General features: G+C 45.4%; 1 protein-coding gene across 1 annotated transcript; it reads left to right on the top strand.

The window, feature by feature from the left end:
• Positions 1-4,200: 4,200 nt before the first annotated feature.
• Positions 4,201-6,854, top strand: LOC137353183 (probable G-protein coupled receptor 139). Its single transcript, XM_068019231.1, has 2 exons — positions 4,201-4,315; positions 5,950-6,854. The coding sequence occupies exons 1-2, from the start codon at positions 4,246-4,248 to the stop codon at positions 6,852-6,854; spliced, it is 975 nt and encodes a 324-aa protein (XP_067875332.1). The 5' UTR covers positions 4,201-4,245.
• The last annotated feature ends 10,834 nt before the right edge of the window (positions 6,855-17,688 follow it).

Here is a 17,688-nt window from a genome sequence, read left to right as displayed (position 1 = left end):
ACGAGGCGGTCACAAGTTTAAGGTGAGGGGCGGGAGGTTTCGGGGGGATTTGAGGAAGAACTTTTTTACCCAGAGGGTGGTGACGGTCTGGAATGCCCTGCCTGGGAGGGTGGTAGAGGCAGGTTACCTCACATCCTTGAAAAAGTATCTGGATGAGCTCTTGGCACGTCATAACATTCAAGGCTATGGGCCAAGTGCTGGCAAATGGGATTAGATAGTCAGGTCAGATGTTTTAATGCATCGGTGCAGACTCGATGGGCTGAAGGGCCTCTTCTGCACTGTTTTATTCTGTGATTCTGTGATTCTGTATGGAGAGCTCACAGGTGGGTTTCTGGTAGGTTTCAAGGAGAGGCTGGAAATGGGGTGAGTGAGGACATGGAGGGATTGTAACCGACAGATAAGAATTTGAAATCTACGGTGTTGGGTTGCTGGGAGCCAATGTGGATCAGTGAGGGTGAGCATGAGCAGGATTTGGTGAGGGCTGGACATGGACGGCAGAGCTTTGGATCAGTTTCCATCAATGGAAGGTGGAAGATGGGTGTCTGGGCAGGAATGAACTGGAGGAATGGAGTTAGGAGGTGACACCGTTCTCATTTTACTGGAGCCATTAACCAATGTAGAATAAACAGGTAAATGTCTGCAGTGAAATAACAAAGAGAAGAATGTCAATAGGACATATTCACTGTCTGTTCCCTAATATCACCCACAGTAATTTCTAGGCTGCAATCCCGAATGTGACCTTTAACTGCCTCCATGTCAGAGACTCATAGTTCATACCTTCACTGGGAAACTGGAGGAACAAAGAAAAATGTGTTTGCTTGTGTCCCTGAATTCAGTTTATTCTTTTCTTTCTTTTGGGCCTCCTTATCTCGAGAGACAATGGATACGCGCCTGGAGGTGGTCAGTGGTTTGTGAAGCAGCGCCTGGAGTGGCTATAAAGGCCAATTCTGGAGTGACAGGCTCTTCCACAGGTGCTGCAGAGAAATTTGTTTGTTGGGGCTGTTGCACAGTTGGCTCTCCCCTTGCGCCTCTGTCTTTTTTCCTGCCAACTACTAAGTCTCTTCGACTCGCCACAATTTAGCCCTGTCTTTATGGCTGCCCGCCAGCTCTGGCGAATGCTGGCAACTGACTCCCACGACTTGTGATCAATGTCACACGATTTCATGTCGCGTTTGCAGACGTCTTTATAACGGAGACATGGACGGCCGGTGGGTCTGATACCAGTGGCGAGCTCACTGTACAATGTGTCTTTGGGGATCCTGCCATCTTCCATGCGGCTCACATGGCCAAGCCATCTCAAGCGCCGCTGACTCAGTAGTGTGTATAAGCTGGGGATGTTGGCCGCTTCAAGGACTTCTGTGTTGGAGATATAGTCCTGCCACCTGATGCCAAGTATTCTCCGAAGGCAGCGAAGATGGAATGAATTGAGACGTCGCTCTTGGCTGGCATACGTTGTCCAGGCCTCGCTGCCGTAGAGCAAGGTACTGAGGACACAGGCCTGATACACTCGGACTTTTGTGTTCCGTGTCAGTGCGCCATTTTCCCACACTCTCTTGGCCAGTCTGGACATAGCAGTGGAAGCCTTACCCATGCGCTTGTTGATTTCTGCATCTAGAGACAGGTTACTGGTGATAGTTGAGCCTAGGTAGGTGAACTCTTGAACCACTTCCAGTGCGTGGTCGCCAATATTGATGGATGGAGCATTTCTGACATCCTGCCCCATGATGTTCGTTTTCTTGAGGCTGATGGTTAGGCCAAATTCATTGCAGGCAGACGCAAACCTGTCGATGAGACTCTGCAGGCATTCTTCAGTGTGAGATGTTAAAGCAGCATCGTCAGCAAAGAGGAGTTCTCTGATGAGGACTTTCCGTACTTTGGACTTCGCTCTTAGACGGGCAAGGTTGAACAGCCTGCCCCCTGATCTTGTGTGGAGGAAAATTCCTTCTTCAGAGGATTTGAACGCATGTGAAAGCAGCAGGGAGAAGAAAATCCCAAAAAGTGTGGGTGCGAGAACACAGCCCTGTTTCACACCACTCAGGATAGGAAAGGGCTCTGATGAGGAGCCACCATGTTGAATTGTGCCTTTCATATTGTCATGGAATGAGGTGATGATACTTAGTAGCTTTGGTGGACATCCGATCTTTTCTAGTAGTCTGAAGAGACCACGTCTGCTGACGACGTCAAAGGCTTTGGTGAGATCAATGAAAGCAATGTAGAGGGGCATCTGTTGTTCACGGCATTTCTCCTGTATCTGACGAAGGGAGAACAGCATGTCAATAGTCGATCTCTCTGCACGAAAGCCACACTGTGCCTCAGGGTAGACGCGCTCGGCCAGCTTCTGGAGCCTGTTCAGAGCGACTCGAGCAAAGACTTTCCCCACTATGCTGAGCAGGGAGATTCCACGGTAGTTGTTGCAGTCACCGCGGTCACCTTTGTTTTTATAGAGGGTGATGATGTTGGCATCGCGCATGTCCTGGGGTACTGCTCCCTCGTCCCAGCACAGGCATAGCAGTTCATGTAGTGCTGAGAGTATAGCAGGCTTGGCACTCTTGATTATTTCAGGGGTAATGCTGTCCTTCCCAGGGGCTTTTCCGCTGGCTAGGGAATCAATGGCATCACTGAGTTCCGATTTGGTTGGCTGTATGTCCAGCTCATCCATGACTGGTAGAGGCTGGGCTGCATTGAGGGCAGTCTCAGTGACAGCATTCTCCCTGGAGTACAGTTCTAGGTAGTGCTCAACCCAGCGGTCCATCTGTTTGCGTTGGTCAGTGATTATGTCCCCCGATTTAGATTTGAGGGGGGTGATCTTCTTGATGGTTGGCCCAAGAGCTCTCTTCATGCCATCATACATTCCTCTGATGTTTCCGGTGTCTGAGGCCAGCTGAATATGACTGCATAGGTGTTGCCAGTAGTCGTTTGTGCAACGCCTAGCTGTTCTTTGTGCAGTACTTCTGGCTGCTTTAAGTGCTGCAGATGTTAAATCGCTGGGGGCTTTCTTGTAGTTCAAAAGTGCAATGCGCTTAGCGGCTATGACAGGTTCCAGCTCTTCATTATGAGATTGAAACCAGTCTGCATTTCTCTTCGCACTTTTGCCGTAGGTGGTCAAAGCTGACTCATAGATGGCGTCTCTGATGTGGGCCCACTTGGTCTCAGCATCCCCTGTGGGAGTGTTTTGAAGGGCTGTTACAAGTGAATTTAGAAATTTTTGTAACAGCTGTGGGTGAGAAATTCTGCTCGTGTTGATGCGCGGGTGGCCCTTCTGCTTGGAATGATGCAACTTCTTTGGTCTGAGTCTAACCTTGCTGCACACCAGGGAGTGGTCGGTGTCGCAGTCCGCACTGTGGAAGCTGCGTGTGATTTGAACACTGTTTAAGGCGGCTCGCCTTGTGACAATGAGGTCTAGCTGGTGCCAACGACGTGATCTTGGGTGCCTCCATGAAACCTGGTGACAGGGTTTAGTGTGAAAGAACGAGTTGGTGATGCAGAGGTTATGATAGGTACACAACTCAAGCAGTCTCTGCCCGTTCTCATTCATCCTTCCAACGCCATAGCACCCAAGGCAGGAGGGCCATGAGTCATGGTCGGCCCCAACCCTGGCATTAAAGTCCCCCAGCAGGAATAGGTGTTCGGTGTTGGGGATGCTGCTAATGATGTTATGGAGTTGTTCATAGAACTGGTCTTTAGCTTCAGGTGCGGAACAGAGTGTTGGAGCATAGATGCTGAGTAGGTGTACTGGACCAGAGGTGGTGAGCAGTCGGATGGACAGTATGCGTTCCGAGCCATTTGAGGGAGGCTCTATCATGCTGAGCAAGGAGTTTCTGATGGCGAAGCCCACTCCATGCTGTCTTGGTTCTTCAGTGGACTAAAGAGTAACATTTATAACTGAATCAACAGGAGTAAACATGGTCAGTACAGTTATATGGAGACTGTAAATAAAGCCACTCATTATTGTGGGATCAGTCCTGTATGAATATAGGTTTATTCCTGAGAGAGGTCTAACTAAATTAGTCTCCTGGACTTGGAGATGTTTGTGTTTTATCAATCACATTGTTTACATCAGAGTCAAAGCTGCTGATGTCATGTGTTTGTTCAAGTGAATGTAACGAATCACAATGATCTGGGGTATAAACATCTCAGTGGAGACTTTTTCTCTGTATAAATCAGGACCCATTGGAATGGATCAGCTCAGAGTGCCTGCTGCAGCTGTGGGTTGCTGATCAACAGAAGTCATTGCATCTCACAGAAATGGAATATCCAGTAATGTTTCAGATAGAACGCATTTACTATCCTATTCTTGCAGCTGTTGGAGTTCCTGGTAAGCTCTTATCTCAGCTGTAAATGGCACAAATTAATGATAACTGTTCTGTTGTACTTGGTATTATTTCTTGCTGCATCATTAACATATCTGCCTGTTTTGTTCCAGCAGTTGAATGATGGGGGCATGAATTTAAAGTAATTGGTAGAAAAATTAGAGGGGAGTTGAGGAGAACTGAGCATCTCAAACTCACCATCTGAAAATGTGGTAGTGGCAGAAGCCCTCATAAATACATGGATATGTACTTGAAGTGCTGAAACCTGCAGGGCAATGGATCAAGAGCTGGAAAGTGGGACGAAGCTGGATAGCTCATTTCAGTTGGTATAGACTCAATGGCTTCTTTCTGTGCCATGGAATTTTTGTGTTTCTATGTTTCTGTGATGGAAGGTCCTCAGTCTCTTCTATTTCATTCTTGTACGATTTTCATTATATTTGTAATTATCTTTTTTATGCAACCCTGGCATTGTTACTGGATTATTCTCTGCACAGAATGTATTGGACCCAGGTTTATGGGCTAAGAGCAGGAATCAGAGCATCAGAAGCTGTGAGCAGTTTCACGGTGTGGAACTAACCTGTCCTGGATTATTTTTTTGAATGTGTTTTCAGTGATGGATAATGAGACTGCTCACAGTCTCTGTGTCACAAGGAGGTAGCACAATGTCTTCACAACCCATAACATGGTTCAGTTTAACTGGGATTTCAATGTATTTCTTGGTTATCACTATTGTGAAATATGATTTCATTCTGTGTGTGTCTGATGCTGCTTCAGAAGCCGAGCAACTGAACTGAGTTTGTTGCAGACTCTTTCACATCTCCTTCTCTGTTCACTGTGGATATGTTCACTGTCATTGGGCTATATTGTAAAAAGAAATTGTTTTTAAGGAAGAGGTAGATAGATTCTTGATCAGCAAAGGGGTGAAAAGTTATCAGGCTAGTTGGAAATGTTGAGTAATCAGTTCAGCCATGAACTTATTGAATGGTGGAGCAGGCTCGAGGGGCCGAGTGACCTACTCCTGCTCCTAATTCGTATATTCGTGTGCTCGTATGAAATGTGTTGGTGATGTTTTTATCAGTTTGCTCCTGTCTCCCCTCCAGCTCCTACATGTCCTTTTCCTTGTCTCCCTTCCAATCTCACTCACCGGCTCAGTCTCTAGCAGCCTCGTCTAACCCAATCTGGACCCTCAAACTCCCTGGCGTGGCTCTCAGCACTTTCCCATGCTGTATCAGCCCCTGTATAAGCCCCTGGCAGCTCTCTTAACCCAGAGCATCAAACCATTGCCCCTTCCCCAAAACTTCCTGGCTGTCAGCCTGGTGCCCCAAAACTTGATTTAACCCATTGGGATCCTACTCAGTAAAACACCTTCGCATTTCCACATTGGCACTGCCCCCTCACTCAGCCCTTTCAGTGGATCCAGTGCTGACTTTATTCACTTTCTGTATCGATTTCCCAATTCATTATTGATAATTGTGTTTGAGTAATTTCTCTGTGGGTAAGTGCTGCCCAGGTCAATGGGTCAGATTTTACCATTCAATGCAGCAACAAAGATGGAAATTTCACCCCAGATCATGTCAAACTGCTGCTTTGGTTCATGTCTGACCAGTAATTTCTCTGCTTCCTTTTCTCTCTCTTCCAGTTAACTTGGTGGCGATTGTGATCCTGTCCCGAGGAAAGTGCGGTCTCTCCAAATGTATCACTCTCTACCTGGTGGGAATGGCAGTGGCTGATCTCCTGGTTGTTATCACTGATCCTATATTGAGATGGACTCTTCCAATTTATTTCCCAGATTCATTCCTGAACATTACTCCAGTGTCGAGTCTCATTATCACCTTGAAGTTTGTAGCCACGGTGGTTTCTGTCTGGCTCACAGTTGCTTTCACCTTTGATCGATTTGTGGCCATTTGTTGTGAGAAGCTGAAAACAAAATATTGCACTGAGAAAACAGCGGCCGTGGTTCTGGGAACAGTGAGTGTGCTGGGCTGTTTCGAGTCTCTCCCTTGGTACTTTAAGTATGAACCTGAATATATAATTGATAACGTTCCCTGGGGTTGTGTTGTTAAACTGAGCTTCTACACTTCCCCAACATGGGCTGTATTTGAATTATTTCACTACATTTTAACCCCTTGTGCCCCGTTTTTTCTGATTTTGCTGCTCAATGTTCTGACAGTCAGACGTATTTTAGTGAGCAGAAGAGTCCGGAGAGGACTCCAAGGCCGCAGCAAAGGAGAGAATCACAAGGATCCAGAGATGGAGAGCCGAAGGAAATCAATCATTTTACTCTTCAGTATATCCGGCATTTTTCTCCTGTTATGGGTGATCCGGCTTGTGTACAGCATTTATGCACGAATTACCGATACTTGGCAATATTCCTCCTACACTGACCCTCATTTCATCACAGATCACACATCATTGATGCTGCAGGTTCTCAGTTCCTGCACCAACACGTGTATTTACGCTGTAACCCAGACTAGATTCAGAGAAGAGCTGAAGAGTGCAGTCAAATACCCTTTCAATCTCATTGTTAATTTAATTAAATCATAGAAGAAGCTGAAGGATTTCCAACACTGGAACTAAAACCCATTTCATATTCCATCCCCTACACTCACCATAGGATAGAAAGCACATTTTATATTATCAATACAGAGCCCTGTAATGATCTTAAATCTGATTCTGAGATTATATTTTATTGATACTCTGAACCATTGAGGCAGAACTTATTCTGCAGATAATTAATGAATTGTTTCTCCAAAAAGGCATCACTAAAGAGCTCAGCTGGACTTCAATTAAACCTGCCCTGGACCCATAGCAGAATGGGCAAAGCTGCCAACCACAGTGGTTTCCGTAGATCTGATCAGAATGAGGGCTCTTCACATCAATGGAGAGAAGGATGAAGGGTGCTTGTATAGACGATAAAAGCATTAGGTGGATAATAAATAAATAGATAATTTGATAGGTAGAAGATAGATAAATATCCATCTATCATAGAAACTTACAGCAGAGAAGGACGCCATTTTGTTAGATTTTAATTGAAGCACACTTTGTTGCTGTTATCAATTATCTAATCAATGATTCGGGTTCAACTGCAACCAATATGGTGAATATTGTGAGTTTAATTGGAGTTGAGGCAGAATATAATATACTAGTTATACAGCACAAACATAATGACAATGACAAGCAGTGAATACTGATCCATGTCGACCAGGATGACTTTTCTTTTCCTGCTTTCTCTTTTCTCAGTGCCTTGCTTCTTCTCACAATTTCTGCTCGAACTGCCCAGGAGTATTAGACCAAAGTCAGCAAGGATCTGCCCTTGAGAGTCCCTCTTCACCGTTAACTGCACTGATGCCTTGCAAAACCCTTCACTTTATGTTGTTTTCAGGGGTGAACCTGGGGTTCATTATTGACAAGATCTCATTGATCTATAAAAGTTCCCCTTCATACAAGGTATCCAATGACATGTCAAGTTCCTTTTTTGAAATATGGAGTAAAAGCCCGCCCTTAAGTTACCTTCTATGTTCCGTGACCTGTTGTAGCCTTTGCACATACCTTCCATCCTTGATCAACCAGGTCTTTACATTAGCTTCAGAACTGCCTTCCTTACCTCTTCCTGCCCTGTCTCCATGATCAGTCCCACAACTTCCTTAAGTGCCATTTTTGTCCTTCAAACTAACTTTCAGGGCTTTATTGTTGATATCTGTCTGTTATGATTTATTTATACTCAGAGCTGTTCATGAGGCCAGCCATCCAGTCTCACTGTTCCAATTCCTGATCAGAATATTGGAACACAAGATGGTTCACGAGAGAGAACTTCTGCTCTCACACAGTAAAGGTTAAATGGAGATTCGAGCACAGCTTTGTATTAGGGCTATTTAGTAATGCAACTACACAATTTGACTCCTTATCTGGGCTAACCATCCTTCGCTAAAAATAATCATTCATTTCTGGAGAAAGGAAATTTAAGCAGCTTTCAGTAAAACAAAAACTGACAGCACTAACCTCATCCTGTAGCTATTCCAAGCTGATTATATATGCATATTAGGCATATTTCTAATTTCGAACAATTTAGCCCATTATGGCTGTACTGGCTCACTGAAAGAGCAGTCGTGCTCAGTCCCATATCCTTGCTTTTTGGTCCCCATAACCCTGTAAGTTCCTGATCCTCAAATACCCATCCAGCTCCCTTTTACAATTATTGATGGAATCAGCTTCCATCACATTCTCGGGTATCATGTTCCAGATCCCAACAACTCTGAGTGAAAACATTTCTCCTCATCACCCCCATCCCTGACTAGATCTTTCTCCAATGATTGAGCATCTCTGACCACTGGTTCCTGACCCAGAAGGAATAGTTTTTTCTTTATCTACTCTATCCAAACCTCTCATCATCTTATAATCCTCTGAGATCACCTCTTAACCTTCCCTGCTCCAAGTAGAACAGTCCTAACTTTACCAACTTCCCCTCATAACGCACACCTCATCCCTCATAACATCCTCGTAAACCCCTCTGTAATCTTTCTAAGGCACACGTTTTTCCTGACGTGTAGTGCCAGAATTGTCCACAATACTCCAGTTGAGACCTAACCCGTGATTTATAAAATTCGAGCATGATTGTTAGATCAATAATAGAGAGATTGACAGAGAGTGTGTGTGACAGTCTGAGAGAGAGAGAGAGACAGAGAGAAATGCAAGGACACGAAGAGACAGAATTATACAGAGGAATAAAGATACATAGAACATAGAACAGAGAACATTACAGTGCAGTACAGGCCCTTCGGCCCTCGATGTTGCGCCGACCTGTGAAACCATCTGACCTACACTATTCCATTTTCATCCATATGTCTATCCAATGACAACTTAAATGCCCTTAAAGTTGGCGAGTCTACTACTGTTGCAGGCAGGGCGTTCTACGCCCCTACTACTCTCTGAGTAAAGAAACTACCTCTAAAATCTGTCCTATATCTATCACCCCTCAACTTAAAGCTATGTCCCCTCGTGTTTGCCATCACCATCTGAGGAAAAAGACTCTCACTATCGACCCTATCTAACCCTCTGATTATCTTATATGTCTCCATTAAGTCACCTCTCCTCCTCCTTCTCTCTAACGAAAACAACCTCAAGTCCCTCAGCCTTTCCTCGTAAGACCTTCCCTCCATACCAGGCAACATCCTAGTAAATCTCCTCTGCACCCTTTCCAAAGCTTCCACATCCTTCCTATCATGTGGTGACCAGAACTGCACGCAATACTCCAGGTGCGGCAGCACCAGAATTTTGTACAGCTGCAGCAGGACCTCGTGGCTCTGAAACTCGATCCCCCTACTAATAAAAGCTAACACACCATATGCCTTCTTAACAGCCCTATTAACCTGGGTGGCAACTTTCAGGGATTTATGTACCTGGACACCAAGATCTCTCTGCTCCTCTACACTGCCAAGAATCTTCCCATCAGCCCAGTACTTTGCATTCCTGTTACTCCTTCCAAAGTGAATCACCTCACACTTTTCCGCATTAAACTCCATTTGCCATCTCTCAGCCCAGCTCTGCAGCCTATCTATGTCCCTCTGTACCCTACAACATCCTTCGGCACGATCCACAACTCCACCGACCTTCGTGTCATCCGCAAATTTACTAACTCACCCTTCTACACCCTCATCCAGGTCATTTATAAAAATGACAAACAGAAGTGGCCCCGAAACAGATCCTTGCGGTACACCACTAGTAACTAAACTCCAGGATGAACATTTGCCATCAACCACCACCCTCTGTCTTCTTTCAGCTAGCCAATTTCTGATCCAAAGCATTAAATCACCTTCAATCCCATACTTCCATATTTTCTGCAATAGCCTACCATGGGGAACCTTATCAAACGCCTTACTGAAATCCATATACACCACATCCATGGCTTTACTCGATCCACCTGTTTGGTCACCTTCTCGAAAAACTCAATAAGGTTTGTGAGGCACGACCTACCCTTCACAAAACTGTGCTGACTATCGCTAATGAACTTATTCTTTTCAAGATGATTATAAATCCTATCTCTTATAACCTTTTCCAACATTTTACCCACAACCGAAGTAAGGCTCACAGGTCTATAATTACCAGGGCTGTCTCTACTTCCCTTCTTGAACAAGGGGACAACATTTGCTCTCCTCCAGTCTTCCGGCACTATTCCTGTCGACAATGACGACATAAAGATCAAGGACAAAGGCTCTGCAATCTCCTCCCTAGCTTCCCAGAGAATCCTAGGATAAATCCCATCTGGCCCAGGGGACTTATCTATTTTCACACTTTCCAAAATTGCTAACACCTCCTCCTTGTGAACCTCAATCCCATCTAGCATAGTAGTCTGTATCTCAGTATTCTCCTCGACAACACTTTCTTTCTCTCCTGTAAATACTGACGAAAAATATTCATTTAACGCTTCCCCTATCTCCTCTGATTCCACACACAACTTCCCACTACTATCCTTGATTGGCCCTAATCTAACTCCAGTCATTCTTTTATTCCTGATATACCTATAGAAAGCCTTAGGGTTTTCCTTGATCCTATCCGCCAATGACTTCTCGTGTCCTCTCCTCGCTCTTCTTAGCTCTCCCTTTAGATCCTTCCTGGCTAGCTTGTAACTCTCAAGCGCCCTAACTGAGCCTTCACGTCTCATCCTAACATAAGCCTTCTTCTTCCTCTTGACAAGCGCTTCAACTTCTTTAGTAAACCACGGCTCCCTCGCTCGACAACTTCCTCCGTGCCTGGCAGGTACATACTTGTCAAGGACACGCAGTAGCTGCTCCTTGAATAAGCTCCACATTTCGATTGTGCCCATCCCCTGCAGTTTCCGTCCCCATCCTACACATCCTAAATCTTGCCTAATCGCATCATAATTTCCTGTCCCCCAGCTATAATTCTTGCCCTGTGGTATATACCTGTCCCTGCCCATCGCTAAGGTAAACCTAACCGAATTGTGATCACTATCACCAAAGTGCTCACCTACATCTAAATCTAACACCTGGCCAGGTTCGTTACCCAGTACCAAATCCAATGTGGCATCGCCCCTGGTTGGCCTGTCTACATACTGTGTCAGAAAACCCTCCTGCACACACTGGACAAAAACTGACCCATCTAAAGTACTCGAACAATAGTATTTCCAGTCAATATTTGGAAAGTTAAAGTCCCCCATAACAACTACCCTGTTACTCTCGCTCCTGTCGAGAATCATCTTCACTATCCTTTCCTCTACATCTCTGGAACTATTCGGAGGTCTATAGAAAACTCCCAACAGGGTGACCTCTCCTCTCCTGTTCCTAACCTCGGCCCATACTACCTCAGTAGACGAGTCCTCAAACGTCCTTTCTGCCGCCGTAATACCCTCCTTGATTAACAATGCGACACCCCCCCCTCTTTTACCATCTTCTCTGTTCTTACTGAAACATCTAAATCCCGGAACCTGCAACATCCATTCCTGTCCCTGTAGATTCAGGTATAAAGAGAGAGACACAGAGCCCTAAAAAGAGTGAAAAACAGATAATTCAGAAAAACAGAGGGAAGATAGAGATCAAAAGGAAGGGAGAGTGAAACAGTGAGCAAAACTGGAACGGGGCAGGAAAAAGGGCAGCAAGCAAGCCAAAGGAAGGCAGAAGGAGGAAGATTAATAAAAGCAAAATACTGCTGATGCTGGAAATCTGAAATAAAAACAAGAAATGCTGGAAATACTCAGCAGGTCCGGCAGCATCTGTGGAGAGAGAAGCAGAGTTAATGTTTCTGCTCAGTGACCCTTCTTCAGAACTGGCAAATATTAGAAATGTAAAAGATTATAAGCAAGTAAAGCGGGGGTGGGGCAAGAGATAACAAAGGAGAAGGTGTAGATAGGACAAGGTCACAAAATAGCTGACCAGAAGGTCGTGCAGCAAAGGCAAACAATATGTTAATGGTGTGTTGAAAGACAAAGCATTAGTACAGATAGGGTGTTAACGGACTAAAAATTGAACAGCCACAAGTACAAACATCGAAAAAACAGTGGATAAGCAAACTGAACAAACTAAGATGAAATAAAATAAAACAAAACCAAAAAAATTATAAAAAAAGGAAAAAGAAAAAAATAACCTGAAGTAAAAGTAAAATGGGGGGCACGTCAGGCTCTGAAATTATTGAACTCATTGTTCAGTCCGGCAGGCTGTAGTATGCCTAATCAGTAAATGAGATGCTGTTCCTCGAGCTTGCGTTGATGTTCACTGGAACACTGCAGCAATCCCAGGGCAGAGATGTGAGCATGAGAGCAGGGGGGAGTGTTGAAATGGCAAGCAACCGGAAGCTCAGGGTCCTGCTTTCGGACTGAGCATAGGTGTTCCGCAAAGCGGTCACCCAGTCTGCGTTTGGTCTCCCCAATGAAGAGACGACCATGTTGTGAGCAGCAAATACAGTAAAGTACATTGAAAGAAGTACAAGTAAATCGCTGCTTCACCTGAAAGAAGTGTTTGGTGCCTTGGATAGTGAGGAGAGAGGAGGTAAATGGGTACCTCCTGCGATTGCAGGGGAAAGTGCCGTGGGAAGGGGACGAAGTGGTGGGGATAATGGAGGAGTGGACCAGGGTGTCACAGAGGGAATGATCCCTTCGGAATGCTGACAGGGGAAGGGAGGGGCAGATGTGTTTGGTAGTGGCATCACGCTGGAGGTGGCGGAAATGGAGGAGGATGATCCTTTGAATATGGAGGCTGATGGGGTGGAAAGTGAGGACAAGGGGAACACAGTCGCAGTTCTGGGAGGGAGGGGAAGGGGTGAGGGTAGAGGTGCGGGAAATGGGCCGAACATGGTTGAGGGCCCTGTCAACTACATTGGGGGGAATCCTCGGTTGAGGAAAAAGGAAGACATATCAGAAGCGCTGTCATGGAAGGTAGCATCATCAGAGCAGATGCGTCGGAGATGGAGAAACTGGGAGAATGGAATGGAGTCCTTACAGGAGGCAGGGTGTGAAGAAGTGTAGTCGAGGTAGTTGTGGGAGTCGGTGGGCTTATAACGGATATTAGTAGACAGCCTATCCCCAGAGATGGAGACAGAGAAGTCGAGGAAGGGAAGGGATGTGTTGGAGATGGACCATGTAAAGGTGAGAGAAGGGTGGAAATTAGAAGCAAAGTTGATAAAATTTTCCAGTTCGGAACGGGAGCAGGAAACGGCACTGATACAGTCATCAATGTACCGGAAAAAGAGTTGGGGGATGGTGCCGGAGTAGGACTGGAACAAGGAATGTTCGACATATCCCAGAAAAAGACAGGCATAAGCAGGACCCATGCAGGTACCCACAGCAACACCTTTTACTTGGAGGAAGTGAGTGGAGTTGAAGGAGAAGTTGTTCAATGTGAGAACAAGTTCAGCCAGGCAGAGGAGGGTGGTGGTGGATGGGGACTGGTTGGGCCTCTGTTCAAGGAAGAAGCAGAGAGCCCTCAAACCATCCTGGTGGGGGGTGGAGGTAGAGAGAGATTGGACGTCCATAGTGAAGAGGAGGCGGTTGGGGCCAGGAAACTGCAAATTGTCAAAATGACGTAGGGCGTCAGTAGAGTCACGGATGTAGGTGGGAAGAGACTGGACCAGCGGCGAAAAGATAGAGTCAAGATTGGAAGAAATAAGTTCAGTGGGGCAGGAGCAGGCTGACACAATGGGTCAGCCAGGACAGTCCTGTTTGTGGATTTTGGGAAGGAGGTAGAAGCGGGCTGTCCGGGGTTTTGGGTCTATGAGGTCGGAAGCAGAGTGTAAATCATGTATATGGAGAAACAAATAATGTGATCTGAAAGATAAAGGAATAGAAATAGACAGAAAGAGGGAAAAAGCAAGGGGGGACACAGAGAGTGACACAAAAGCTAATATAAAAACAAGAGAGAAATACAATGTGTAATAAATACACAGACAAAAGGTACAAACAGGAAAAGAGAAGGCAAACATTAAACACCGAGACAGAAAATGAACAACGCTGAATAGGAGAGATAAGAGAGTAAAGAGATGTTTTGACTATGCCCCCTAGACCTGGACTCCCCAACCAGTGGAAATAGTTTTTTCTCCATCTATCCTATCAATTCCTCACAATATCTGGAAAATTTTGATCAATTTACCCTAACCTTCTAAATTCCAGGATACAGAGTGAAGCTCCATCTACACTGTCCCATTAATCACTCCCAAGTCAAGTACAGTGTGAGGTTATGTGCAGAGTAAAGCTCCATCTACCTATGCCAAACCTTGTTTTTCCTCTGTCTCGCCCTATCTCTCACTATCTATGACACCCTGTCTCTGTCTCTCTCCCTCTCTCCATCCAGAGTATAAGGGAGAGATTGGGATAGAGAGGGTAACAGAGGAAGAGATGGAAAGGGAAAAGGGGAGAGCTAGATGTGGAGAGAAAGCAACAGAGAGGGGAATAGGGATGGAGAGATTAAAAGGGAGAAGAAGAGAGATAGCCATGGAGAGAGATTACCAACTCGAGAAGCTCTCTACTTCTGTCTCCAGGCCTATCACTCCCTTTCTCTCTGTCCATAGATATTTCTTCCTTTCTCCTGATGTTTCACTCACCATAAATATCTCCTGTCTGTGTAGACAGGAGTAAAGATTACATCAAATTAAGATTATATTTTACATTTTCCCTTGCAATCTAACCTAACAATCTCTCTTTCTCTCCAACTCTGTCACTCAGTCTGTGAACAGAGGCACCTTGGAGTTTATGTCCACAGATCCCTGAAGGTAACAATGCAGGTAGATAAGATGGTTAAGAAGGCATATGGGACACTTTCCTTTATTGGCCAATGTACAGAACATCAGAGCAGGGAAGATATGCAAGAACCGTAGAAAACCCTAGCTCGACTGCAGCTAGATTACTGTGTGCAGTTCTGGTCACGATATTACAGGAAGGATGTGATCCCACTAGAGAGGGTGCAGGGGATATTTACAAGGTTGCCCGGACTGGAGAATTTTAACTAAGAGGAAAGATTAGATAGGTCTGGGTCATTTGCTTTGGGACAGAGGAGGCTGAGGGGCGATTTGATTGAGGTGTATAAATTTTAGATTTAGAGATACAGCACTGAAACAGGCCCTTCGGCCCACCGAGTCTGTGCCGACCATTAACCACCCATTTATACTAATCCTACACTAATCCTATATTTCTACCACATCCTCAACTGTCCCTATATTCCCCTACCACCTACCTATACTAGTGGCAATTTATAATGGCCAATTTACCTATCAACCTGCAAGTCTTTTGGCTGTGGGAGGAAACCGGAGCACCTGGAGAAAACCCACGCAGACACAGGGAGAACTTGCAAACTCCACACAGGCAGTACCCAGAATTGAACCCGGGTCACTGGAGCTGTATGGCTGCGGTGCTAACCACTGCGCCGCTGTGCCGCCACTGTGCCGCTCCTGCGGTTATGAGGGGCCGAGATAGAGTGGACAGGAAGGATTCATTTTCTCACTATTGATTTGGAAGGATTGGAAACGCATTGGAGACAGTCATGTGACTGTCGGGTGGGACACGGAAAGTTGCAACTAGAAACTCTACTTGGGATTGTGGGATTAACCTGAGTCACTCCCTGTGCAGGATCAGGCTCAAGATTCACCTGCGTTAGTTGTAACACGTCTAACTCGTACTCGTAACCGATGAACAGGCGAATATGACGGCACAGAATTTATCAATGATACAGACTGATCTGTCTCACCCAGTCCGCGTCTTTACTTTGTTATTACCTCCGAAACTGACCTCATTGTCCAGCCCCATGACGTTCGTTTTCTTGAGGCTGATGGTTATGCCAAAATCGTTGCATGTAGCCGCAAACCTGTCGATGAGACTCCGCAGACTCTCTTCAGTGTGAGATGTGAAAGCAGCATCGTCAGCAAAGTGGAGTTCTTTGATGAGGGCTTTCTGTACTTTGGTCTTCGCTCTTAGACAGGCAAGATTGAACAACCTGCCAGCTGATCTTGTGTGGAGGAAAATTCTTAATTATAACAATATTAGGCAGGAACTGAAGAATTTAGATTGGGGGCAGCTGTTTGAGGGTAAATCAACATCTGACATGTGGGAGTCTTTCAAACATCAGTTGATTAGAATCCAGGACCAGCAGGTTCCTGTGAGGAAGAAGGATAAGTTTGGCAAGTTTCGGGAACCTTAGATAACGCGGGATATTGAAGGCCTAGTCAAAAAGAAAAAGGAAGCATTCATAAGGGCAGGAAGGCTAGGAACAGACAAATCCCTTGAGGAATATAAAGACAGTAGGAAGGGAATTAAGCAAGGAGTCAGGAGGGCTAAAAGGGGTCATGAAAAGTCATTGGCAAAGAGGATTAAGGAAAATCCCAAGGCTTTTTATACATATATAAAGAGCAAGAGGGTAAATAGGGAAAGGGTTGGCCCACTCAAGGACAGAGGAGGGAATCTATGTGTGGAGCCAGGGGAAATGGGTGAGTTACTAAATGAGTACTTTGCATCAGTATTCACCAAAGAGAAGGATTTGGTGGATGATGAGCCGAGGGAAGGGAGTGTAGATAGTCTCAGTCATCTCATTATCAAAAAGGAGGATGTGTTGGGTGTCTTGCAAAGCATTAAGGTAGATAAGTCCCCAGGGTCTGATCGGATCTACCCTAGAATACTGAGGGAGGCAAGGGAAGAAATTGCTGGGGCCTTGACAGATATCTTTGCATCCTCATTGGCGACAGGTGAGGTCCCAGAGGACTGGAGAATAGCCAATGTTGTTCCTTTGTTTCTGAAGGATAGCAAGGATATTGCAGGAAATTATAGGTCGGTGAGCCCTACGTCAGTGGTAGGGAAACTATTAGAGAGGATTCTTCGGGACAGGATTTACTCCCATTTGAAAACAAACAAACTTATTAGTGAGAGGCAGCATGGTTTTATGAAGGGGAGGTCGTGTCTCACTAACTTGATTGAGTTTTTTGAGGAAGTGACAAAGTTGATTGATGAAGGAAAGGCAGTGAATGCTGTCTATATGGACTTCAGTAAAGCCTTTGACAAGGTCCCTCATAGCAGATTGGTACAAAAGGTGAAGTCACATGTGATCAGAGGTGAGCTGGCAAGATGGATACAGAACTGGCTCAGTCATAGAAGACAGAGGGTAGCAGTGGAAGGGTGCATTTCTGAATGGAGTGTTGTGACTAGTGGTGTTCCACAGGGATCAGTGCTGGGACCTTTGCTGTTTGTAGTATATATAAATGATTTGGAGGAAAATGTAGCTGGTCTGATTAGTAAGTTTGCGGACGACACAAAGGTTGGTGGAGTCGCGGATAGTGATGAGGATTGTCAGAGGATACAGCAGGATATAGATCGGTTGGAAACTTGGGCGGAGAAATGGCAGATGGAGTTTAATCCAGACAAATGTGAAGTAATGCATTTTGGAAGGTCTAA

This window comes from Heterodontus francisci, chromosome 40 (assembly GCF_036365525.1).
Source record: "Heterodontus francisci isolate sHetFra1 chromosome 40, sHetFra1.hap1, whole genome shotgun sequence".
In the NCBI taxonomy this organism is placed as follows: domain Eukaryota; kingdom Metazoa; phylum Chordata; class Chondrichthyes; order Heterodontiformes; family Heterodontidae; genus Heterodontus; species Heterodontus francisci.
Note: the sequence above shows the minus strand (reverse complement) of the source record. Positions and strands in the feature narration are given on the sequence as shown.

Bases quoted from the DNA above. Each gene is read 5' to 3' on its own strand.
- LOC137353183 (XM_068019231.1), top strand. From the start codon at position 4,246: ATGGAATATCCAGTAATGTTTCAGATAGAACGCATTTACTATCCTATT. The intron at 4,316-5,949 runs GTAAGCTCTTAT...TCTCTCTTCCAG, and splicing joins TGCAGCTGTTGGAGTTCCTG to TTAACTTGGTGGCGATTGTG.